This window comes from Pan troglodytes, chromosome 11, assembly GCF_028858775.2.
Source record: "Pan troglodytes isolate AG18354 chromosome 11, NHGRI_mPanTro3-v2.0_pri, whole genome shotgun sequence".
NCBI lineage: Eukaryota > Metazoa > Chordata > Mammalia > Primates > Hominidae > Pan > Pan troglodytes.
The window spans coordinates 23,824,864-23,848,610 of record NC_072409.2 but is presented as its reverse complement, the minus strand read 5'-3'; the positions used below and the strand labels follow the sequence as shown (position 1 = coordinate 23,848,610).

General features: G+C 48.1%; 2 protein-coding genes across 23 annotated transcripts in view; one reads left to right on the top strand and one right to left on the bottom strand.

The window, feature by feature from the left end:
• Positions 1-255: 255 nt before the first annotated feature.
• LOC107976758 (basic salivary proline-rich protein 2-like) lies at positions 256-6,853 on the bottom strand. 4 transcript variants are annotated; one of them, XM_063787556.1, is made up of 6 exons: positions 5,839-6,849; positions 5,540-5,637; positions 3,801-3,946; positions 1,866-1,926; positions 568-682; positions 256-451 (listed from the first exon to the last, which is right to left on the bottom strand). In XM_063787556.1, exon 1 carries the CDS (start codon positions 6,748-6,750, stop codon positions 6,103-6,105), a length of 648 nt encoding a protein of 215 aa, XP_063643626.1. In that variant the 5' UTR covers positions 6,751-6,849; the 3' UTR covers positions 256-451; positions 568-682; positions 1,866-1,926; positions 3,801-3,946; positions 5,540-5,637; positions 5,839-6,102. The 4 variants fall into 4 exon arrangements, with proteins under 4 accessions (XP_063643626.1, XP_063643625.1, XP_063643629.1 ...); XM_063787555.1 differs by lacking the exon at positions 1,866-1,926; XM_063787559.1 differs by lacking the exon at positions 1,866-1,926 and having other exon boundaries at positions 256-682; positions 5,540-6,853.
• TMEM268 (transmembrane protein 268) overlaps positions 6,339-23,747 on the top strand; it is a 33,756-nt gene continuing 16,347 nt past the window's right edge. For 6 of the 19 annotated variants that reach the window (XR_001720974.4, XR_010148583.1, XR_010148582.1 and 3 more), the window contains exons 1-6: positions 6,339-6,470; positions 11,480-11,663; positions 16,669-16,866; positions 18,706-18,815; positions 21,249-21,359; positions 22,456-22,605. Coding sequence is in view for 12 of the 19 variants with exons in the window: in XM_016961528.4 (XP_016817017.1) it covers positions 11,558-11,663; positions 16,669-16,866; positions 18,706-18,815; positions 21,249-21,359; positions 22,456-22,605 (675 nt within the window). In the remaining 7 variants the exon portion in view is untranslated. Of the gene's footprint in view, positions 6,471-6,789; positions 6,911-11,479; positions 11,664-16,668; positions 16,867-18,705; positions 18,816-21,248; positions 21,360-22,455; positions 22,606-23,747 lie in introns of those variants that run through there. The other 13 variants (XR_010148587.1, XR_010148586.1, XM_063787552.1 and 10 more) reach the window with 4 other exon arrangements.

Here is a 23,747-nt window from a genome sequence, read left to right as displayed (position 1 = left end):
CATTCTGCATTTGTTGGTCTTTATTGTACTCAAGAAAACTGATGGTACCAGAAGTCAGCAAAAGCTGTTCAACAGAAAAGAAACGCTTTGATCAGTCTTGCGTGTTCCTTGTTTTTCCACCTGTTTAATTATTTTTCTCCCCTTGAGGGTCATTCTGGCAGATCTCAGAGTGTTTTTCTCTTGTCAACTGATCTCACATCACTTCAGTGGCTCTGAAATTACTGAAAAAGCTTCAGCACAGGCAGGCAGCTCTAGTTTTGCTTTTTTTTCTGTTTTTTTTTTTTTCCTTCTTGTGCAAATACATAGGTCTTAAGAGGCAGGTTAAGCACGTTCTTTATTGAAAGATTTGGCCAGTGGTTCAGGGAGATCTAGAAGGTGAAAGATCATCAGGTCAACATAGATCTTCTCTGGCTTTTAAAAAAATTTCAGATGCCACTGGCTCCTGGGTCAGCTGTGAATTTAAAGCCATAGTTTACTGTGTTTGAAGGGATGATTGATAGGGATGGGTAGGCTTGAAGAGTTAAGGAGCAGGCAGCCTCCTTTTTTTCCTACTTGAAAATAACTTACGGCCGGGTGCAGTGGCTGACACCTATAATCCTAGCATTTTGGGAGGCCAAGATGGGTGGATCGCTTGAGCTCAGGTGATCGATGCCAGACTGGGCAACATGGGGAAACCCTGTCTCTACAAAAAATACAAAAGAAAAAAATTAGTTGGATATGGTGGTGGCGCTGCCTATAGTCTCAGCTACTTGTGGGGGCTAAAGCAGGAGGATCGCTTGAACCTGGGATGCAGAGGTTGCAGTGAGCCGAGATTGTGCCACTGCACTCCTGCCTGGGTAACAAAGTTGAGATCCTGTATCAAAAAAACAAAAAAGAAAAGAAAAAGAAAATAACTTACAAAGCAGGATGGCAGCATTCTAGATGCTGCCGTTGATGATAAGTTTAGGAGAGAAACAAGGCTGGTTGTTCAGAGAGCATGACTGGGTTGTCTACAATTATCTTAGGTGGTTTTTAAAGATGAAAAGACCGATAGTCTAGTTACCTAGTTAAAAAAGCCCAATTGCCTTCAACTGCCCTTGCCTCTTCTCCACAGCCGCTAGAGGGGAGTTCTCCCTCTTCTGACTCTTCTGACCCTGGCACTTGTCTTTCTGTTCATAGTGTAGAAACAGATCCCTGACCCCTATCTGCCCCGGGGGGATTGCTGGCCTTCCTGATAGGAATTCAGAGGATTTTTTCTTCTGACTTAGGCCCGGTTTCCTGACAAACAGCATGTGATCTGTCTGACTTCCAGCACACCTCCTGCCAAGCACAGCTATGTATTTAGTCCCAAGCTCTCACGTACAGTTAGTCTACCTCTCCCATAGTGGAGTCCGTCATTTGAGGATGTGACTTCCGGGAGCTGAAATCAATGTAATGGAGCCACTAGCAACGGAACATTCTGTGGGACACACTTTCGGAAATAATTTCTAAAATAGCTCACATTTATTAACATCAACTTTATACCAGGTGGCATTCAAGGTACTCTATATACATAATCTAATTTTCCTACCATCTCTATGAGGTAGGTATTATTATTTCTATTTTGCAGATTAGGAAACTGAGGCTACAGGCTCACAGAGCCAATTTGTGGTGAAGTCTGGATTTAAACCCAGGTCTGTCTGAGTTCCCAGCCTGAATTACTAATACTGCATTCTTTGGTTCAATTTGTTCAGGCCATGGCAATGTTCCAAGTAGTATGTCTCCATGAAAAGTTTAGGAAGTTAGTGAATCTATAACTGGCACACGAGCTCCAAAAAAAAAAAAAAAAACACCAAAAAACACCAAGATGTAAGTTTTGATCTTTTGATCTTTGCCTTTTCACTTACTCATCCAGCAGTTCTGAGGTTCTCCCAGTACCATCTGCTGCAACACTAAGGTTCTGCCAGGCTGGAAAAAAGTTCATTCTCTTACTTCATCCAAGTTATCAAACAGTGTTGGCAGCTAGCCCTCAGCCCTGGGTCTGTAACCCTTACAGACACAACAGGACAGATGGAGCAACTGCTGAGTAAGGGTGGCTTTGGCTGGGGTTTGTGGTTATTTGGATTCATCTATAGTTGAGGCCCTGATGATTTCATTCATATTTATTCATTCACTACTTCATATGCATTTAACAATTACTGAGGACAGGGTTAGGGGCAGGGGGATAGCTATGAACATGGGTAGAAACAGCCCTATGCCCAAAAGGCTTACTCTCTTTTTGGGAAAGGGGACACTGAACAATGACAATACCATGTGATGGGTATGGGATAAGTGTAGGTTAAGCAAGAGTAGGGCTGGACGCAGTGGCTTACACCTGTAATCCCAGCACTTTGGGAGGCCGAGGCAGGTGTATTGCTTGAGCTCAAGAGTTCGAGACCAGCTTGGGCAACATGGTAAAACCCTGTCTCTACTAAAAATAAAAAATAAGCCGGGAATGGTGGTGCATGCCTGTAGTCCCAGATACTTGGGAGGCTGAGGTGGGAGGATCGCTTGAGCCTAGGAGGTCAGGGCCGCAGTGAGCCAAGATCGTGCTGCTGTACTCCAGCCTGGGTGACAGAGTGAGACCCTGTCTCAAAAAATAAAAACAAACAAAGCCAGAAACAAACAAACAAGAGTAACTATGAGAATGAACTATGAGAATGGGGAACTGGCCTAGGCCCAGGACAGGGCAGGGCTCCCAGAAGAAGGGCCCTTTCAGCTGAAACCCGAGAATGAGTTGGCTGGTCAGGTGGAACGATGGGGCTGGGGTTTGGAGACAACTTTCCAGATGGGAGAGAATGGCAACCACTGAGAACTAGAAGTGAGAGAACAGGGGGAGAGGGTTATAGGAGGAACTGAGAGATGCTCTGTATTTTTGGAGCATAGGGTTTTTACGTGTTGGGAGAGAGTGAGTAAAGATTAGTCCAGGGTAGGCTGTGGGTGGGGAGAGGCTTGGGCCCACCACAAGGACCTTGTGGATTCAAGATGATCACTACTGAAGTCTGCTTTCCAGCACACCTGACTGGATTTCACCCTACTTTCACTGGATTTTATTGTCCTTTCTCCATTCTACATGAGCACCCACTCCTCCTTGCTATGCCAGGACTGAACACTGGTGACATTTCAGAGATGCAAACACATGATACCTTGTTGTCCAAGAATGCACCACACTTTTACTGAGCATTTTCTTCTAAGCACTTCATCACTTCAATTAATTCTTGCAATCTCCCGGATTAGCAGTTATCTGCCTTTCATAAATGAGGGTATTGAAACTCAGAGAGTGAGCTGAGCTGCCTGCCAATGCCACATGCCAGTAAGTGGTAGAGCCTGGTGGGCCAGCTCCAAAGGCCCCTGTCTTCTGTGCCTCCCTGGTATAGGAGATTGATGTGTCAGCACTAAGTTCACACTGGAGTGACCAGCAGTGAGAATGAAGAGTAAAGGCAGCCTGGCAGAAAGGGCAGGGGGACCACATCTGGCTTCATGGAGGAGGGCGACCTTGTTGGAGAGGTAGGGTTTAGATAGATGGTGATCAGGCCACACACCTGTTGCAGGATCCCTTTTAATATCCTATCATCAGTGAGTAAAGCTTCAATATCTCTTGAGGCTCTTGCTCCCACGCGTCTAATTTGTTTTTTGTTTTTGTTTTGTTTGGAAATCAGGCACACTAAATAGGGACCTGGTGTGTATTGTTCACTCTTGCTCAGTACAATGCCTGTCCCTTAGCAGGTACTGAATGTCCATTTGTGGATAAATAAATGAATGAACTTCATTTTTAGTAGCCCACTACCTGGATCCTTACTTACCTGGTGAATGAGGGTGTCTGGGTGGTATCTACTGCTCAGGTTGCCAATTCCTGCTCCTGCCTCCAATCATGCTGTCTCTGAGGGCTAGCCGAGCATGCAGCCAGCTAAGTTCTGGGGTCTGAGAGTTTCCCAACAATTTGGAATATCTGTTAAAATAAAAAAATGCATGCACAGGCCAGGTGCGGTGGCTTACCCCTGTAATCCCAGTACTTTGGGAGGCCAAGGCGGGTGGATCACCTGAGGTCGGGAGTTCGAGACCAGCCTTGGCAACATGGTGAAACCCCGTCTCTACTAAAAATGCAAAAATTAGCCAGGCGTGGTGGCACACCCCTGTAATCTCAGCTACTCGGGAGGCTGAGGTGGGAGAATCGCTTGAACCCGGGAGGTGGAGGCTGCAGTGAGCCAAGATCGCACCACTGCACTCCAGCCTGGGTGACAGAGCAAGAACCCATCTCAAAAACAAACAAACAAACAAAACAAAAAAGCATGTACATTCTGACTCAGCACATCTACTTATAGAAATGGGCCAGGCATGGTGGCTTGCACGTGTAATCCCAGCACTTTGGGAGGCTGAAGTGGGAGGATCACTTGAGTGTAGGAGTTTGAGACTAGCTGGGGAAACATAGTAAGACCCTGCATCTACAAAACAAAAACAAAAACAAAAACATTAGCCAGGAGTGGTGGCATGCACTTTTAGACCCATCTACCAGAGAGGCTGAGGTGGGAGGATCCCTTGAGCCTGAGAGGAGAGGCCGAGGCTGCAGTGAGCTGTGACTGCACCACTGCACTCCAGCCTGGGCAACAGAGAGTGACCCTGTCTCAGAAAAAGAAAAAGAAAAAGAAAAAGAAGGAAGGAAGGAAAGAGAGAAAGAGAGAAAGAAAGAAAGAAAGAAAGAAGGAAAGAGAAAGAAAGAAAGAGAGAAATAAAGAAAGAAGGAAAGAAAAAGAAACAAAGAAAGAAAGAGAGAAAGAAAGAGAAAGAGAAAGAAAGAAATGCAGGCTGTGGCATGTTTGCGTGTACACAACAATGCTGCTATGTGTATCAGGGCAAGGCCTGTCAGCAAGGCTGGAAATCACCTTCATGTCCACCAAGAAAGAAGGGTTAAGAAAACAAAGACCCTTTCTATTAGGTTGGTGCAAAAATAATCGCGGTTTTTGCAATTTTTTTTTTTTTTTTTTTGAGATGCAGTTTTGCTCGTTGCCCAGGCTGGAGTGCAATGGCGCAATCTCGGCTCACCGCAACCTCCGCCTCCCGGGTTCAAGCGATTCTCCTGCCTCAGTCTCCCGAGTAGCTGGGATTACAGGCATGCGCCACCAGGCCCGGCTAATTTTGTATTTTTAGTAGAGACGGGGTTTCCCCATGTTGATCAGGCTGGTCTCGAACTCCCGACCTCAGGTAATCCTCCCGCCTCAGCCTCCCAAAGTGCTGGGATTACAGGCGTGAGCCACCGCGCCCAGCCTGTAATGTTTTTAACGGCAAAAAAACGCAATAACTTTTGCGCAAACCTAATATTAATATAGGGACGTTTATGTGCCCCTTAAAAGGAAATGAGGCAGTGTGGCGCGTTCTGGCCGATGAGCGCCAAGGTAATTTGTCGAATGAAAAAGCAGAGTGCCCAACAGAATAGAAAAGGCCTTCCTTTGTGTAAACGCACACACGCACAGGTACATATGTGCTCTAAGGAAAAATACAAGGAAAGCACAAGGTTAGTGTTTTCCTCAGGGGAAAGGTTACTTACTTTTAACCGTAGACCCTTTGAAATTACGAATGATGGCGATGGGAGTGAGCCCTTGTGAGTATAGCAATCGGGAACACGAGTGAGTATGTGTCTGGTAGCTGTGAACATTTCACACACACTATCTCATTAAATCTTCACACGACCTCATGAAGTAGCTATAATTATCTGCTTTTTACAGAAAACGAAGGCACAAAGAGGTTAAATAATTTACCAAAGATGATAATAAGAAGTGGAGAGACCCGAATCACAGCCTAGATAGTCTGACCCCAAACCAATGCTCTTAATAATACAGCACATACACAATTTTCCATTAGAAACAAGTCCCCGGCCAGGTGCGGTGGCTCACGCCTGTAATCCCAACACTTTGGGAGGCCCAGGCGAGAGGATCGCTTGAGGTCAGGAGTCCGATAGCAGCCTGGGCAACACAGCGAAAACAACGACAAAACCAACCAAACAAAAACCAAACCCAAGTCCCCAATAAACTTCTGGTCTCAAATACTGCCTCATCTACGGGTTCCGTGATTGTGTGTGAGGGGGCTGGACCTCTGGAGTAAGCCGCTCCTTTACAGTGGGGAGACGGCGGGAACCCGTGCCCCAAGATGCCGTGCACGTGGTCGGCTCCGCGCGGAGGCTCCTTCCGGCGTCCCGGGGGGGCGCTCGGCTGATGAAACGCGGCCTCCAGCTCCGCTCCGCCGCGGGCCCGGGAGGCGCGTTCCCTCTTGGCCCCAAAGCGAGTCCGGCCGGCGGCTCCTCGGGGTTGGGCGACCGAGCGGGGCCGGCCGGGCGGGGGGCGGGCCCGTGAAGGCGGCGCCGCGCGGCGCGGGAGGCGGGCGGGGCGCGGGGCTGCGGTGCCCAGAGGCTGCGGCACTAGGGGCTCGGCGCCCCCGACCTTCCGCGTCCCGGGGTGGCGGCGGCGGCGGCGGCGCGGGCGGTGAGTGTGCGCGGGCCCGGGCGCGCGCCCGTGTCCTGCGATCCGGGCTTGGTGCTGTGGGGCTCCGGGGCCGGGAAGCAGCCTGGGCGCCTCCGCCTTGGCCTGCGTTCGGGCCCGACGGCCCGGGGTCGGCGCGGCGGGCAGCCTGCGGGGGGGGTCCTTCGTGCGCCCTGGGGCCCCTCCCCCGCGTGCCGGCCGTGGGAGCGGCTCTGACAAGCCTCCTGGGGGCCCGCGGTTGGGGAGGGCCAGACTGATTTCTGGGGAGAAGGAGATCCCCCATCCTCAGCCGACCTGGACAGTTCCAGAGGGCGGAGACTGAGACTGGGACGAGACAGCTGCCCAAGGCCAAGGCCGTGTATGGCGAGACAGCTCCAGCTGGCGTGAAGGAGCCTGGGTTTCAATTCTGGCCCAGTCCAGGACCGGCTCCTTGACCTTGGATGGTACACTTTTTTTTCTGGGTCTTAACGTCCTCACCTGTAAAATGGAGAGCTCGGACTCATTGTGTCTCAAGGTTTTTCCGCCCCGAAACTTCTGTAACAGGCCCTCTTAGGGTCTCGTGTTGGGTTTTTCACAAACAAAACAAAACCTGACTTAGGAAACTGACGAATCTCAGTGCTGCACATAGTTCCCGGGGAGGCTGGGCACTCGGTGTCTGCAGAGCTGGGGGCCTTTGCGCAACAGGACTCAAGAGTATGTTCCTTTGCAGATGCTCTCTACGGGCTGAAAAAGAGGGGAGTTGACCTTGTGCAAGATGGATATCTGGAAGTTCTGGTTAAAATGCAGAATCAGCAAAAGAGACCTAGAGAAGCTCTAGTTTTCCTGCTTAGTTGCAGGGGCCTCAAGGCTGTGCTCACTCCCCCTGCTCTGCCTCCACCCTGCTGTCTGTCTGACCTTCTGTGTTATCCTAGGGCTGGTGCAGGGCTGAGCTGGATGAGGAAATGGGGTTCAGCACATATGATAGGCATCTGCCCTTGAGGTCTTGCCAGCACCCCTCCTGCCCTCTGCAGCTTCCTGGTTGAATGAGGGGCTGCAAGGTGACCACACAGGCTGCCCTGATGGGCATGTCCTGGCCTCTGGTCCGTATCCCTTTCTGCTTGGCACTGGCCTCTCTTGGCTCTCACCTCCACCTTTGCCAAGCCCAGGAGCCTCCTTCCTCCAGGAAGCCTTCCGGAGAACCCTTCCCCCACCCCAACCAAGGTGCTCCCTCTCACTGCCTTGTTGCAATTGTTTGTTTTGTAAGTGTCTTTCCCTGAGTTTGTCTTTCCTACCAGATGGTAATCCCTAGCAGGGAGGACTGAGTAGGAACTTCAGATTTTATTTCCAGTTTCGTGCTCAAGATAGCACAGGGCCTGGCCTGAGAAGGTGCTTAGGAAATGTCTGTGGAGTAAAAATGATGGCAGCTATATTTCTTCAATGATTCCTATTTGCCCAGTGCTATTTTGAGTGATTTACATGTGTGAACTCTTTAAACCTCACAACCACCTGAAGTTACTGTCGTTATCCCCACTTACATGTAAGGAAACTGAGGCAGAGAGAAGTAACTTACTCAAGGTTACACAGGTGGGAAGCGGCAGGACAGGGCCGGTTACTTAGCTATTACAGGAAACAGCCTCCAGGTGAATGGAATAAAGCCTGCAGATTAGTACTTTGTGAGAGGCTGATGGGGCCAAGTAGAGTGCTGTGGTTTCTTCTGAAAGACAATGCCTCATGGTGGGATTTTGCAACAAATGGAACCTTCCACGCAGTCTGGAAGGCTACCTGTGCCACTCCAGCCTGGGCATGGTCCCTCGTGGCTGCTCGGTCCCCCAGGCCTTTTTGAGACTCTAGTACAGCTTCTCTGGGCTGTAGGCCCCTAGCTACGATGTCCCTTTGTTTCTTGTCTGGAACATGGATCTCAGAATTATATCTGCCTCAGGGGCCTAAGAGATGATCAAATGAAGGAGGGAAGGGCTTCAGTGATTATCAAGTGCAGGGCAGAGATCCTTGTGGCTATTTTTGTTGGTACAGGAAGAAAGTAAGGCGTGATGAGAGTGAGAAACACTTAGCATATTTAGGAGAGTCTCCTGCTGTGGGCCAGGTGAGGAGGAGAAGGCCCCTGCCATCCCCAGTGTAGCATCTCAGGGCTGACTTGCATTTGTTGCTTGATCTTGCCTGGGAAATGCAGTCTCCCTTGACTCACTCTTTTTTGTTTTGTTTTGTTTTGTAAGGGTGATTTCATGAACATTCTCAGAGACAGTCACACTAGAGTGCAGAGGGGCAAGGGCATGGAAATTATGGGCTTGGACCCTGGAGCCAGATGGCTTGGGTTTACCTCCTGGGTCCATGGCTGGTAGCATAGCTTCCCAACCTTGGGCAAGTCACTTTACATCTTTGACCTGCGGTTTTTTCTCCTGTAAAATAGGAAAATCATGTTGAGGAAAGGGGCCTGTCTGGTGAGCAGAGTACTGGATATTATGCTTGCATTTCCTTCTGTTACATCCCCACAGCAGCTATAGGAGGTAGACCTCTCTATCCCCATTTTACAGATGAGAACAGCAAGGTTCGGGTTGTTAAGTACCTTGACAGCTAATGTCAAAGAGCATGTATGTGGCAGAGTGGGAATTTAAGTCCAGGTTTTCTGGCTCTAAAGTCTTCAATGTTTTCATAGTTTGCTGCTTTGTAGCCTTAGAGCCCAGTGCAGGGCAGATACATGATAATTGTTAAAGGCTTGTCTTTTACTTAGTCTTGGTTGGGAGAGGGGGCTCCTAAGTGATCATCCAGAGCTGAAAATCGGGGCCAGCTTCAGGTGCATGCAACCTGTGCAGTCACACAGGGTCCCCCACTTAGGAAGCCCCTCCCATTTGGTTTAATGCTGTGCTGTCGCCATCTTGAAATTCTTCATTATTTTTGTAGAAGAGGCCCCACATTTTCATTTCGCATTGGGCCCATTCTGTAGCTGCTGTTGTTTAAAGTATTGAGAGAAGTGAAAAATGGTGAGGGCATGAGAGCCCTGTTCCCCCTCTAGGGGGCCTGATCAGTGGCCATCAGCCCTTGGGCCAGCTTGGAATCATGAAGATGTGTGCTGACTGGCCACTTCATATCTTCACAAACATCTAGAACCATGGCAGCAAAAGACGATTCTAGTAGACCTTTCACCAAGATGGTTAGTTAGCAGGGCTGCTGTGTCATCCCAGGGGACTTAGGCCTGATTTTCCTTGGTGAGGGGTGATTTTCAGGCCTGCTGGAGGACACATAACAGAGGTAAATGTGCAGGTTGCTGCTGGAGGGAGTGGCACTGGAAACTCAGTTTCTCATTAAAGAAACACCCATGACAGGTGTCACTGCCTTTTTTTTTTTTTTTTTTTTTTTAAAGATGGAGTCTCTCTCTGTCGCCCAGGCTGGAGGGCAGTGGCGTGATCTCAGCTCACTGCAATCTCTGCCTCCCGGGTTCAAGTGATTCTCCTGCCTCAGCCTCCTGAGTAGCTGGGATTACAGGTGCCTGCCACCATGCCCGGCTAATTTTTGTAATTTCAGTAGAGACGGGGTTTCACCATGTTTGCCAGGCTGGTCTCAAACTCCTGACCTCAGGTGATCCACCTGCCTCAGCCTCCCAAAGTGCTGGGATTACAGGCATGAGCCACCGTGCTGGGTGGTGTCACTGCTTTTGCTGATGAACGTGACTGAGTGATTCCTGCTATGCCTCTCAATGACCTGGCTGTGGGGGCTTTGGAGTGTGTCCTTTGTTCAGATGCTGTTGTATGTCCTTTATATGTGTCATCCATTGATCCTTTGCAGCAACCCTGTGGGGAGGGTACCCAGATTTGGAGAGCTGAAGCTGTCTGAGATTAAACCACTTGCCCAAGTTGACATAACTAAGGGGTGGTAGAGCTGGCTTAAAAAAATTTCTTTTTTGAGACTAGTCAAGTGCAGTAGTGAGAAGGGGAGAAAAGAGTAGAACAAGGAGTTTGGTCTGTAACTGACTGTGAACATGCAATTGAGATAATGCACTACTTTCAGACCAGCCTAGAACTGGCATTTAAACTGGTTAGTCTGACTTTGGAGACCATGTTCTTGAAAACAAACCACCACTGTCTCTGCTAGGGAGCCTGATTGCTTGAATATCTGGGTATTTTTGTTCTCTGTGGCTGCTACTTTTTTCTTTTTTTTGAGACAGTGTCTTGCTCTCTCAGGCTGGAGTGCAGTGGCACGATCTCAGCTCACTGCAACCTCTGCCTTCCGGGTTCAAGCTGTTCTGCTGCCTCAGCCTCCTGAGTAGCTGGGATTACAAGTGTACACCACCACACCCGGCTGATTTTTGTGTTTTTGGTAGAGATGGGGTTTCACCATGTTGGCCAGGCTGGTCTCAAACTCCTGACCTCAGGTGATCCACCCACCTCAGCCTCCCAAAGTGCTGGGATTACAAGTGTACACCACCACACCCGGCTGATTTTTGTGTTTTTGGTAGAGATGGGGTTTCACCATGTTGGCCAGGCTGGTCTCAAACTCCTGACCTCAGGTGATCCACCCACCTCAGCCTCCCAAAGTGCTGGGATTACAGGCGTGAGCCACCGTGCCTGGCTGATTTTTTTTTTTTAATGTGTATTTTGCAGTGTCTTACAGGAAGCTACTTGAAATCCTGTGTGTAAACAAGACTCCCTGTAATGAATATACCTGTCCTGTGCCTGGTTGCCTGGGGCATCCTCCGTAAGGGAACAGAAATCCCAACTGCCTGGCAGTGGGGCCTGGTCAGCTCTTGAGTTCCCTGTGGGCCCCTGGCTGTGCCTGAGCTGGAGAAGACCCAAGACCAGAAGGGAAGTTCTCAGTTTGGGCCTTGGAAGGTTTTAGTTTCTCTTCCTCCTCCTTCTCCTCCTGGGAATTTTTCTCAGCATGTTCAAAAAGGCCAAAGTCGGCAAAAAGACTCCGGGTAACTCTCCCTGGCCTTTGGTGACTTTGGCCCTGGAGACAGCCCCTAGGAACCCCGGCTTGCCCAGGCTCAGGCCTGAAGTTCTTTTTTGTGCTGTTTTCTGAAGGCATATGATGCTGAGCTGGCTGCTCCAGAATGAACCACAGCTCTGAGAAGGGGAAGTAGAAACAGCTGGCGCCCTGCCATGGCCTGTGAACCACAGGTGGACCCGGGGGCCGCTGGCCCATTGCCCCCCTCCTCCCCTGGCTGGAGTGCCCTGCCTGGAGGGAGCCCTCCCGGCTGGGGGCAAGGTAAGATCATGACCTTTCATTTTCCACCCCCTTTCTACCTCATGCTGAACTGGACTCACAGGGCACAGAAGTTCCTTTAGATAAGGTCAGGGGGAGGTGTCTTGGAGGCCACATTCTGTCATTTTTACCAGTTCTGTCTCTTGGCCTTAGACCAAGCCACCATCACTCTCTGCTGAGCCCCTGCTGTAGCTTGCTTGTTGATCTTCTCTTTTCCATCTATTCTTTACATGGCAGCCAGAGAGCTCTTTATTATTTATTTATATTTCTAATTTGTTTTTACTTATTTAGAGACAGGGTCTTGCTCTGTTATCCTGGCTGGAGTGCAGTGGCGTGATTGTAGCTCACTGGAGCCTGGAACTCCTGGGCTCAAGCAATCCTCCCACCTCAGCCCCCTGAACAGCTGGGATTACAGGCATCCACCGCTACATCCTGCTAATTAAAAATGTTTTTTGTAGAGTTGGGGCCTTACTTTGTTGCCCAGGCTGGTCTCAGACTCCTGGCCTCAAGCAGTCCTCTGGCTTTGCCTTCCCAAAATGCTGGGGTTACAGGAATGGGGCCCAGAGGTTTTTTAATTTTTAATTTTTAATTTTTTGAGATGGAGTCCCACTCTGTTGCCCAGGTTGGAATGCAGTGGCATGATCTCGGTTCACTGCAGTCTTCACCTCCCAAGTTCAAGCAGTTCTCCTGCCTCGGCTTCCCGAGTAGCTGGGATTACAGGTACCCACCACCACGCCCAGCTAATTTTTGTATTTTTAGCAGAGATGGGGTTTCACCATCTTGGCCAGGCTGGTCTCGAATTTCTGACCTCAGGTGATCCGCCCACCTCGGGCTGCCTAAGTGCTGGGATTACAGGCGTGAGCCACCACACCTGGCCCCAGATATCTTTTTAAAATACACATTTAGTCCAACCATGTCAGTTTCTGCTCAGTGTTTTCCATGGGGCTTAGTGTGAAGACCTGTCAGTATCGGCTTGCAAGGCCTGCCTTCATATTATTTGCTGTGCTGTTTTGCCTCAGGACCTTTGCACCTGCGTTCCCTTCTGCCTGTTGTGCTTTTCCCTTGCCTCCTTTCTCCTGATGAATTTCTATTCATCCATCAGACATGGTGGCTCACGCCTGTAATCCCAGCACTTTGGGAGGCCAAGGCGGGCAGATCACTTGAGGTCAGGAGTTCAAACAGTACTTGAGTACATGTTTACCTGGCCAACATGGTAAAACCCTTTCTCTACTAAAAATCAGCTGGATGTGGTGGCAGGCGCCTGTAATGCCAGCTACTAGGGAGGCTGAGGCAGGATAATCACTTGAACCGGAGAGGCAGAGGTTGCAGTGAGCCGAGATCACACCACTGGACTCCAGTTTGGGTGACAGAGTGAGACTCCATCTCAAAAAAAAAGCAAGAAAAAGAATTTCCATTCATTCTTCAGAACTTAGTTCAATATCCCTTCCTTGAAGAATCTTCCTGGTGGCTCAGCCTAAGTCAGGACCCTCTGATATATTCCTGTTTCTCCCTCTAGCATTTATCATAGTCTGTAAATAATTATGTATAAATTGTTGAAGTCTGGCTTCTTCACTAGAGTGTAAGCTCCCTGAAGGAAGGGGCTCCTGTCTTTTTCATCCCTGTATCTATAGTACCTAGCACAGACCTTGGCCCATAGTAGATGCTCAATCAATATTTTGTTGAATGAAAGAATTAATGAGTAGCTGGATATGGGCAAGGGGAAACAGCATCCAGAATTGTGGGGGCCCACGGGAATGTGGAGGGTTTTTTAGAGGCTTTGAAATTTGACTGCTTAAAGACAAAGGCTTCTTTTGTTACTAGTGTTGTTAGGAAAGCAATGTGTGTGTATATATGTAAGGAAAGCAGTGTGTACACACACACAAAAGTAGAACAAGATGGAATGAAATAATTTTTCTATCAGAACTTTGAAGACATTGCTTCACTGATTTTTGGCACGTCAGTTCTTGTTCCTTTGTAGGAAACTGCTTCCCCCTCTGCGTGTGCGTGCACGCGTGCACACACACACACAGACACACACATTTTTCTTTGGTAGCTTTACTTAGCCTAGGTGTAAAAACAAGTATTTTTAAGCGGAGGACTTGCTGTTCTCACTTTAAGGAACAGATGAGAGCTGGTATTGCCAAGAATCCAGGAACTCTTGGTTCGAAAGGCAAACAAAGACATCCTGAAAGATCTTTGCATTGCTTGGGCAAACACGTAATTCAGTGTACAACAACCTAGACCTGGGAATGGTTCTGAGTCTCCATGCGTGGAGTCCAAATCAACGTGGAGTTTTCATTCTTGCTGTGGACTGGAGAGCTGGTCTGAGACCGGATCTGCTTGACTGCCTGCATTTTTGCACTACCTTCCCTTCTCGCTTCTTGTTCTCACTTTCATTTTCCCTGTTTACAAGGGAGTTTCTTCACTTTTCAAAGGCTCAGTTTTCTTTTCCATGCTGATGGTACCAAGCTTCGGGGGCTCTTGGAGGATGAAATGAAATCATGAATGAAGCCCAAGCATAATGCCTGGTGCTTAGTAAATGGCTCCATATCCGGAACCTGTTCTTATTGTCTGCCTTTTTTTTGTTTGTTTTTTCTGGTTTTCCTCATTTGCTTATTTTAAAATTTATTTTTAGGCTGGGCATGGTGGCTCATGCCTGTAATCCCAGCACTTTGGGAGGCCTAGGTGGGTGGATCGGATCACCTGAGGTCAGGAGTTTGAGACCATCCCGGCCAACATGGTGAAACCCCATCTCTATGAAAAATACAAAAAATTAGCCGGGTGTGGTGGTGCACACCTGTAATCCCAGCTACCCGGGAGGCTGAGGCAGGAGAATTGCTTGAACCTGGGAGGCGGAGGTTGCAGTGAGCTGAGATCGCACCATTGCACTCCAGCCTTGGTGACAAGAGCGAAACTCCATCTCAAAAAAAAAAAATTATTTTTATAGTTTTAGTTACTTACTTATTTTTTTTGAGACAGGATCTCACTCTGTTGCCCAGGCTGGAATACAGTGGCGTGATTTTGGCTCACTGCAGCCTTGACCTCCCAGGCTCAGGTGATCCTGCTACCCTAGTCTCCCGAGTAGCTGGGACGACAGGCACGTGCCACCACGTCTGGCTAATTTTTTGTATTTTTTTGTAGAGACGGGGTTTTTCACCATGTTGCCCAGGTTGATCTCAACCTCCTGGGCTCAAGTAATCCACTTGCCTCAGCCTCCCAAAGTGCTGGGACTACAGGCGTGAGCCACCATGCCTGGCCAGTTTTATCTTTTCATATTTTATTTTTATGAAATAAAATATGGAACAAGGTGTGGGAGGGTAAAAACACAAATAAATCAATGTTGCTTGATTGTAACTTTTGAGTTGTGACAAGCTTGCTTTTAAATTATGAAAATAGCAGCCAGTTATTTTGTACCCATCTTGTGCTGAGCACTTTATTTTTATCACGTTAATTATTTGTAAAGTCCTTTGCTGTGGATGTGTGCGTCCTCTAAGCAAGGAAACAGGCCCATGTGTTTAAGTTTCCTCCTCAACTTTACCATGTTAGTGAGAGGCCGAGCTCCAATTTGAACTCCAAAGCTATCTAGCTTGTGTTTTCACCACTCACCACCTCGCCTCCTTGTCCCCCACCACTTCCAAAAAAAAACAGGAGAGAGAGAAAAAAAGCAAAATAAATTTCTTTTTGGCAGGAGGTAGAATTTAGAATTCTGTGGAACCCTTGAGATCAGAGATGATATCCCAGGGTATGAAAAAAGAACCTTTTCCTCTCTGGGTGCAGTGGCTCAGGCCTGTAATCCCAGCACTTTGGGAAGCTGACATGGAAGGATTCCTTGAGCCCAGGAATTTGAGACCAGGCTGGGCAACATAGTGACCTCATCTCTACAAAATTAAAAATTAAAAAAAAAATTAGCTGAGTGTGGTGGTGCATGCCTATGATCCCAGTTACTTGGGAGGCTGACGTGGGAGGATTGCTTGAGCCTTGGGAGGTGGAGGTTGCAGTGAGCCATGTTAGTGTCACTGCACTCCAGCCTGGGTGACAGAGTGAGATGCCGTCTCAAAAAAAAAAAAAAAGGAACCTTTTCCTATCTTATTAATTTGTTTATACACCAAACATGTATTTAATGTGCCTCCTGTTTGTATCAGATCAGGGGATTCAGTGATGAACAAACCAGTGTGAGAGTGTATAGTCTGGTGGAAAAGATAGATTTTATTCAAGTAATTTCATGCATATGTAATCAAATAATTGCATACATAGGTATTTAGCTTGGGCGAGTATTAAGGAGAAGAGCGTCAGTTATGGTAGGTTTAGCAGAGGATTTGATCAGTTAGGAGTTTAGAGTGTCAAGGAGGCCTCTCTGGGGAAAGTGAATCATGAGCTGGGATACAAATGATGCATGGGCTGTAACTGGGTGAAGCTAGGTAGATGTGTCCTAGAGAGAGGAACAGTATATGCAAGGGCCCTGGGGTGGGGGAGAACACCGTGTTCAGGGACTGAAGGAGGCGGGTGTGGTGAGACATAGAACGAGGCTGAGGGGCTCAAGCTGAGTCTGGCAGGAGGCTAGTTTTCCTAAGGGCTGGAAGAATGTGGTAACAAGGTTGGCTTTTGCAAAGCACCAGGAAGCGATTGAAAGTTTTCTCAAGGCATTGGTATCATCTGATCTGCACCCTGGCCACTGTGTGGAAGATGCATTGTAGAAGTAAAGGTAGGTTTGCAGCAGAAGCCACTTAGGAGGCTACTGCCCAGGGCCAAGGGAGAGGTGAGGATGCCAGGAGGGCACAGAGTGGACAGATGTTTTGTTTGCCTAGTTGGCAGGGCTTGGTGATACATTGGGGGAGCGGGGAGAGAGAGGGTTTGGATAGGCCAGGAATTTCCTGGAAAGTGGAGTGAGTCATTTGGCTTTGAAGACTCAAGTACTGTTCAGAGCTAGACTGGGGTGACAGGAGTTTTGGATCAGCAGACAACACACTTATGCTTTAATCTCTTCTGTCCTGCCTCATTGTCTAAGCAGCTGCCATAGAGAATATGCCAAAATATCCAGTCCTCAGCAGTGCATGGCTGAAACCTGGGATCCTAGAATCCCAGGGCTGGAATCTCTCCCACCCCCCAGACCTCCTGGCTGCTGACCAGTGGCTCACAGGGCCTTGTACTGTGGTGCAAGGAGATCTCGATCCTTTTGTCCAGTTTCTCTACTTGGAACTGCAGGCAGGTAGGTTTGGCTTTGTGCTGCTGCCATTCCTCCCTGGTCTTGAGGGGATTTCAGTCCAGACTTTTCTCTCCAGCTGGTCTCATGGTCTGGCTTCATCCTACCCTTGGAGGGCGGGGGCTTTGGTAGCAGTTGTGAGCAGCCTGGGTTGATGCATGTTTTTTGAGGGAATAAACACGTATTTTATGCTTTTGAAATGCGGAGTGTGTTGCAGCCATACGTAGGAGGGATTACAGTAAATCAGTGTATTAGTTTTCTATTGCTGCTATAACAAGTTACCACTAACATACTGACTTAAAACCACGGATTTGGGCCAGGTGCAGTGGCTCATGCCTGTAATCCCAGTACTTTGGGAGGCCGAGGCGGGCAGATAACATGAAGCTGGGAGTTTGAGACCAGCCTGGCCAACATGGCGAAACTGTGTCTCTACTGAAATACAAAAATTAGCCAGGCATGGTGGTGCATGCCTGTAATCCCAGCTACTTGAAAGGCTGAGGCACAAGGATCACTTGAACCTGGGAGGTGGAGATTGTAGTAAGCTGAGATCGTGCCACTGCACTCCAGCCTGAGTGACAGAGAGAGACTCTGTCTCCAAACAACAACAACAACAACAACAAGCCAAACCAACCACAGATTTGTTATTTATTTATTTATATTTTTGAGATGGAGTTTCATTCTTGTTGCCCAGGCTGGAGTGTAATGGCGTGATCTCGGTTCACTGCAACCTCCACCTCCCAGGTTCAAGCAATTCTGCCTCAGCCTCCCCAGTAGCTGGGATTACAGGCACATGCCACCACGCCCGGCTAATTTTTGTTTTTAGTAGAGACAGGGTTTCACCATGTTGGCCAGGCTGGTCTCGAACTCCTGACCTCAGGTGATCCATCTGCCTCGGCCTCCTAAAGTGCTGGGATTATAGGCGTGAGCCATTGCACCCAGCTGGATTTGTTATTTCATAGTTCTGTAAGTTAGAAGTCTGACACTGATCTCACTGAGCCGAAATCCCCTTGGTGGCAGGACTGTTTTTCTTTCTGGAGGCTCTGGGGAGAATCCATTTCCTTTCCTTGTCCAGCCCCTTGGGGCCACCCACGTTCCCTGGCTCATGGCCCTCTCCCTCCATGGTCAAAGCGATCGATGCCACATCCCTCCTTGCCTTTCATCCATAGTCAAATCTCCCTCTGACTCTACTTCTGTCCCGCTTTTCCACGTTTAAGGTTCCTTGTGATTTCATGGGGCCCACCCGGATGATTCAGGATAGTCTCCCTATTAAAGGCCAGGTAATGAGCCCCCTTACTTCCACCCTTTGCCATGGAAGGCAGTATATTTGCAGACTCTGGGGATTAGGGTGTGGACATCTTTGGGGCCATTGTTCTGCCTACTGTGACCAGTTATTTCTTACTTAGACTCTCTGAGCCTACTGGGAATTTAACTTATTCAGCTGAGCATTCTTTGCAATGCTTAAATAAAGGTCCACTGCATCACCCCCCTCAATGTAGTTTTTCAGTCTCTGTTTAAATATTCCTTGTGTTGGGGAACATTTTTTTGTGGGGACAAAAAATGCCTATTTTTTATGGGGACAGCTTTTGCTCTTGGAAAGTTCTTCCTTATACGGTCTCACATTGTGGTCCTAGGAGCCTCCTCCCTCTGGCCTTAATTCTGCCTCCTGGGGGCTTCCCAGTCAAATCTAGTCCTTCTCTCAAGAGGATTTGAGGATGGCCACCGTGTCCCTCCTTGTTGCGAGGAGGTTCTCATGGCCAGAGGTGTGATGCCGCCAGGCTTTGGGCTCACCCCACGAGCCTGGTATGGTTATCACTCAGCCAGATGAAGCTTCTGGTCTGCTTCCAGAGCTCCACAATGGCCAGGTCCTCACTGTTCTCCGGATTGACAATACCTGTGCACCCATCTCCTTCGACCTGGGAGCCGCAGAAGAGCAACTGCAAACTTGGGGCATCCAGGTGAGTGCTGATTTCCTTGAATCCCTACCATTTTCTCTTTCATCCATTCATCCCTCTATCTTTTCATCCAGTTTTTCACAAAATCTTTATGAAACAGTCTGTACCAGCTGTCGTAGGGTATATAAGGAAGGTATATTAGAAGTGCCCTCTCTTTCCTCTCTTCCCGGTTAACTCACTTAACAAATGTGTATTTTTTTGGGTGCCCACTCTGTGCCAGGCACTTAACTGGCTAAACATAATGGGGGTGGACAGGACACAGTACCTATGTCCACAGATCCCAGCGGGGAAGATGGACGTGTGTGGGAGAAATTGGGACAGTATCATATAAATGCCACAGAAGAGGAATGCACAGGCAGTGAAGACATTCACAGGAGAAAATGAGAAACTTGCCTGGGGGAAGAGGGCAGTGGTTGTGAAAGCTTTGCAGAGGAGCAGATGCTTGATCTGGGATCTTGAATAAATAGGAATATGCTGGGTGGAGAGGAGGAAGGGCATTTTAGGAGAGGGAACTGCATATACAAGGGAAAGTGCATATGAATTCATTAGATAATGATGCAGTACCTTCAAGCATAGTGATTTGAGGCCAGGCTTCACAGACCTGTGGAACTGGATGCAGATCTAGCTCCGATGCTCACTACCTATGTGACTTTAGGAAGGTGATTTAACCTTTCTGAGCCTCAGTTTTATCATCGGTAAATGTGGATAATATTGATCCCTATTACAAGGGGTTTTTGTTAAGATTAAATGCAATAATGCTTGAGGAACCCTGGCATTGTCTCTAGTATATAGTAAATGCTCAATACATTGTAGCTATTATTGTTATGAAGTACCTATATGTATGGGTTTTACTCTCTTCCCAAAGCCCCCAACATGATCAGGCCTTTCCTGTGCTAGTCAAGGCCAAGGAGGATTAAGGATTAATTATGAATAGGGAAGATATACTGCTAATTTTAGCCTGAAGATTTTAGAATTTACTTCTTCTTCTTCTTTTTTTTTTTTCAAGATAGAGTGTTGCTCTGTTGCCCAGGCTGGAGTGCAGTGGCGCAATCTGGGCTCACTGCAACCTCTGCTTCCTGGGTTCAAGTGATTCTCATGCCTCAGCCTCCCAAGTAGCTGGAACTACAAGCATGCACCACGGCTGGCTAATTTTTGTATTTTTTAGTAGAGACGGGGTTTCACCATGTTGGCCAGGCTGGTCTCGAACTCCTGACTTCAAGTGATCCACCCGCCTCGGCCTCCCAAAGTGCTGGGATTATAGGTATGAGCCACCACGCCTGGCAGATTGGGTTTTCTTATGGGTGAACAGTTTATGTATTGTTCTACCGTGTTCCTAAATATAATTTTTTTCAATTCAATTAAATTAATTAATTAATTTATTTTTTGAGACAGAGTCTTGCTCTGTGGCCCAGGCTGGAGTACAGTGGTGTGATCTCGGCTCACTGCAACCTCCGCCTCCCGGCTTCAAGCAATTCTCCTGCCTCAGTCTCCCGAGTAGCTGGGATTACAGGCACGTGCCACCATGCCCAGCTAATTTTTGTATTTTTAGCAGGAACAGAGTTTCACCATATTGGCCAGGCTGGTCTCGAACTCCTGATCTCGTGATCCGCCCACCTTGACCTCCCAAAGTGCTGGGATTACAGGTGTGAGCCACCGTGCCTGGCATCCTTTTTTATTTTTATAAAAAGAGACAGGGTCTTGCTATGTTGCCCAGGCTGGTCTTGAACTCCTAGGCTCAAGCAGTACACCTGCCTTGGTCTCCCAAAGTGCTGGGATTACAGGTGTGAGACACTGCACCTGGCCTAAATATCATTTTAATGGTTAAGTTCTGTTTTCTTAGTTCTACTCTCACGGGGCCTTTATAGTCTATAGACGCTTTTGTTTGGGCAGGAAGATGTGAGTGTTCAGTCTTTTGGACAGCATTAATAGATATTGATATTGCAGTATTGATAATGGCAACTCTATATTGAGTGTTCACTGAGGGACTGGCCCTTTGCTCAGCACTGTACATGTATTATTTAATATGTACCTTAGTTCTACAAAGTGGGTACTTTTATTATCCTTATTTTACAGAGGAAGAAACAGGCTCAGAGGAGTGGGGTTACTTGCTCCAGGTCACACAGCACATGAGTGGCAGGGCCAGAGTTTGGGCCCAGGGCTGTCTGACTCCAGGGCCTATGCCTTAACCATCAGGCTGCCCTGTGTCTGCTACAAGGTACTGAGTCTGAGGCTGTGTGGATCCTTCTCCAGATGTCATGATGCCTGTTCTTCCCTGAGCTGAGAGCTGCACCGTGTGACTTCCACCCAGTGCTCCAAGCTTCTCATTCTGCCTTTGGGACAGCCCAGAATGTGCCTAATCCCCCTTCCACATGATAGTCACATGCACTGGAAACTGGCTGTCCTGCGGCTGACTGATCTCTTTCCCTGGGTTCCAAGCAGGTCCCGGCCGACCAGTACAGGAGCTTGGCTGAGAGTGCCCTCTTGGAGCCCCAAGTGAGAAGATATATCATCTACAACTCGAGGCCTATGCGGCTGGCCTTTGCCGTGGTAAGGGGGAGGTGGCCCGCACACTGACCCTGCCCTGACAGCTTGTGGCACCACCAAATTCAGCACCGTGTCTTGGAGCCTGTTGGTGTGGGTCAGGGGCTTGGGGACTGTTGGCCCAGGTGCCTGGAAACGAGCAGTACATATGGACATTGATTTGGGATCAGAGGAAATTTATGGGAGAGAGTTGTAACCAGGTCGTTGCATAAAGGGTGGGAGTCAGGGTTTACTGTGGGCAGAGCTTGGGATTGGGAGTCTGCAGATCCACCCAGGCTCTGGGCTCAATATCTGGCCTTGGCCAAGACTTTCCTCCTCTCTGGAACTTGGTTTCCCCATCTGCTCAACAGATGGGTTATTTCAGCTCTAGTCATATATACATGTACATATATATGTGTGTATACACATATGTATATATATATATAAAATATATGTATACATCTTCATATTGATACATATAAACACTTACATACATAAATGACAGAGCCAGGATTTGAACCCAGGCAGTCTGGTTTCAGCGTCTGTGCTTGGAACCACTGTGATTTGCTGCTGTTTTGTATGTATAAATGGTCAAATAGCACACCTGACTCCCAGGTCCCACTTCTAGGGAGAAGGGAAAAGGGTGGGAACCAGCATTGATTCATTCCCTGGTGAGTGCTGGGCTGTTACTTATGTTGCCTTGTTAACCCTTATTACAATGCCGTGAAATAGGTGTTATTATCCCCATTTTACAGATGAGGAAACTGAGACTTAGGGGAGTTATAAATTGTCCAAAGCCATATAGTGCTTGAAGGATCATTATGGTCTTTGAACTGATATTTGTCTCACTTCAGATCCACCTGCCTTTTTCTGTTTTATTTAAAATTAAGGTAAACAAGGATTAGGAGTAGCTACTAACCCTTTTTTTCTACTTTTGCTTATAAACAAGGAACATTAGCTCATTCTCACAGATCCAGGTGTCTGCATCAATCTCTTACTGGTGCTGTGAGCTGTCTGAATCCAAGGAGGGTATCAGTCGTGTCTGAAAGGTGTCCCTTTGAATGGAGCTGCTTTATGCGAGGACTGAAGTTCCTGACCATGCTCTCTGTCTGGCATCTTGTAGGTTTTCTACGTGGTGGTGTGGGCCAATATCTACTCTACCAGTCAGATGTTTGCCTTGGGGAACCACTGGGCTGGCATGCTGCTCGTGACCCTGGCCGCGGTGAGCCTGACCTTGACTCTTGTGCTGGTCTTTGAAAGACACCAGAAGAAGGTGAGATGTCTGGAGATCCCTGCCACACTCTCTCCAGAAGAGCGGTGCAGGCGTGACAATCAGATTTTTCCCTTTTGCCTCCCTCAAAGAATTTCCCTGGCCATGAAAATTCACACTAGCCCATAAGCCCAGTGACTAAAAGAAATCAAATTGTGTATGTGATTGTTCTCTCTGCTTTTCCTGTCTAATCCCTGTGGATTGTTTTTCTGGAAGCAAGCTGTGTTTTGGGAATGTGAGAGGAGAGCAGTAATTGCCCATATCCTGACAGTACTTTAGTTAACTGAGCCCTCTCATGCACTTCCTCTCCCTGGGTGCTCACAACAGCCCTGTGGACAAGGGAGGGTTACTGAACCCACCCTGCAGCACAGGGTGCCTAAAGTTGACGTCTGGGGAGAGGTAATTTACATTATTCCCTCCTGTGACGGGCAGATGCCGACCTGGTGCTCTATTGACAGTCATGTCTCTAATCCCAGCAATGACCTTTGAGGCAAGGTGGGTGGTCCGAGAGTTTAGGTAACTTGTCCTGGATCCCACTGTTAGTGACAGAGCCAGGGTTCAAACCCTGAGCCCTCTGGTTCTTGATCATGTTCAGAAAGGAGGTGGATACCTCCCAGCTTGATGTATGATTTTAATTGTATTCTGTCTCTTCAGTGTCTGTCTTTTGATATGTACTGAGCACATCATATGTAGTAGGTCCCCTGTTAAATGCGTACCACATTAACTCATTAAATCCTTCGACATTAAATCTGGGTAGAGGCTGTTACACTTACTTTGCAGTCGAGGAACCCTAGACTCGGGCTCATAGAGTAGCCCTGGCCATGCTACTAATAAATGCCAGAGTTGGAAATCAAGGCCAGGGCCTCAGATTCCAAGCCGTGTTCTTAGCCACAACGCTAGAGAAAACTGTTGGTTTTCCAAAGCTGCTGTAACAAATTACCATGAACTTATTGGATTAAAACAACACCGATTTATTATCTTCCAGTTCTGTAGGTTAGATATTTGACATAGGTCTCACTGGACTAAAATCTAGGTACAGGCAGGGCTGCTTCCTTCTGAAGGCTCTGGGGGAGAATCTGTTTTCTTGCCTGTTAGCTCCTAGTGGTCCTCTGCATTCCTTGGCTCGTGATCCCTTTCTTCATCTT

Excerpts from the sequence above, each read along its gene's own strand:
- LOC107976758 (XM_063787559.1), bottom strand. The coding sequence starts at position 6,750 with ATGGGGGATCTCCTTCTCCCCAGAAATCAGTCTGGCCCTCCCCAACCG.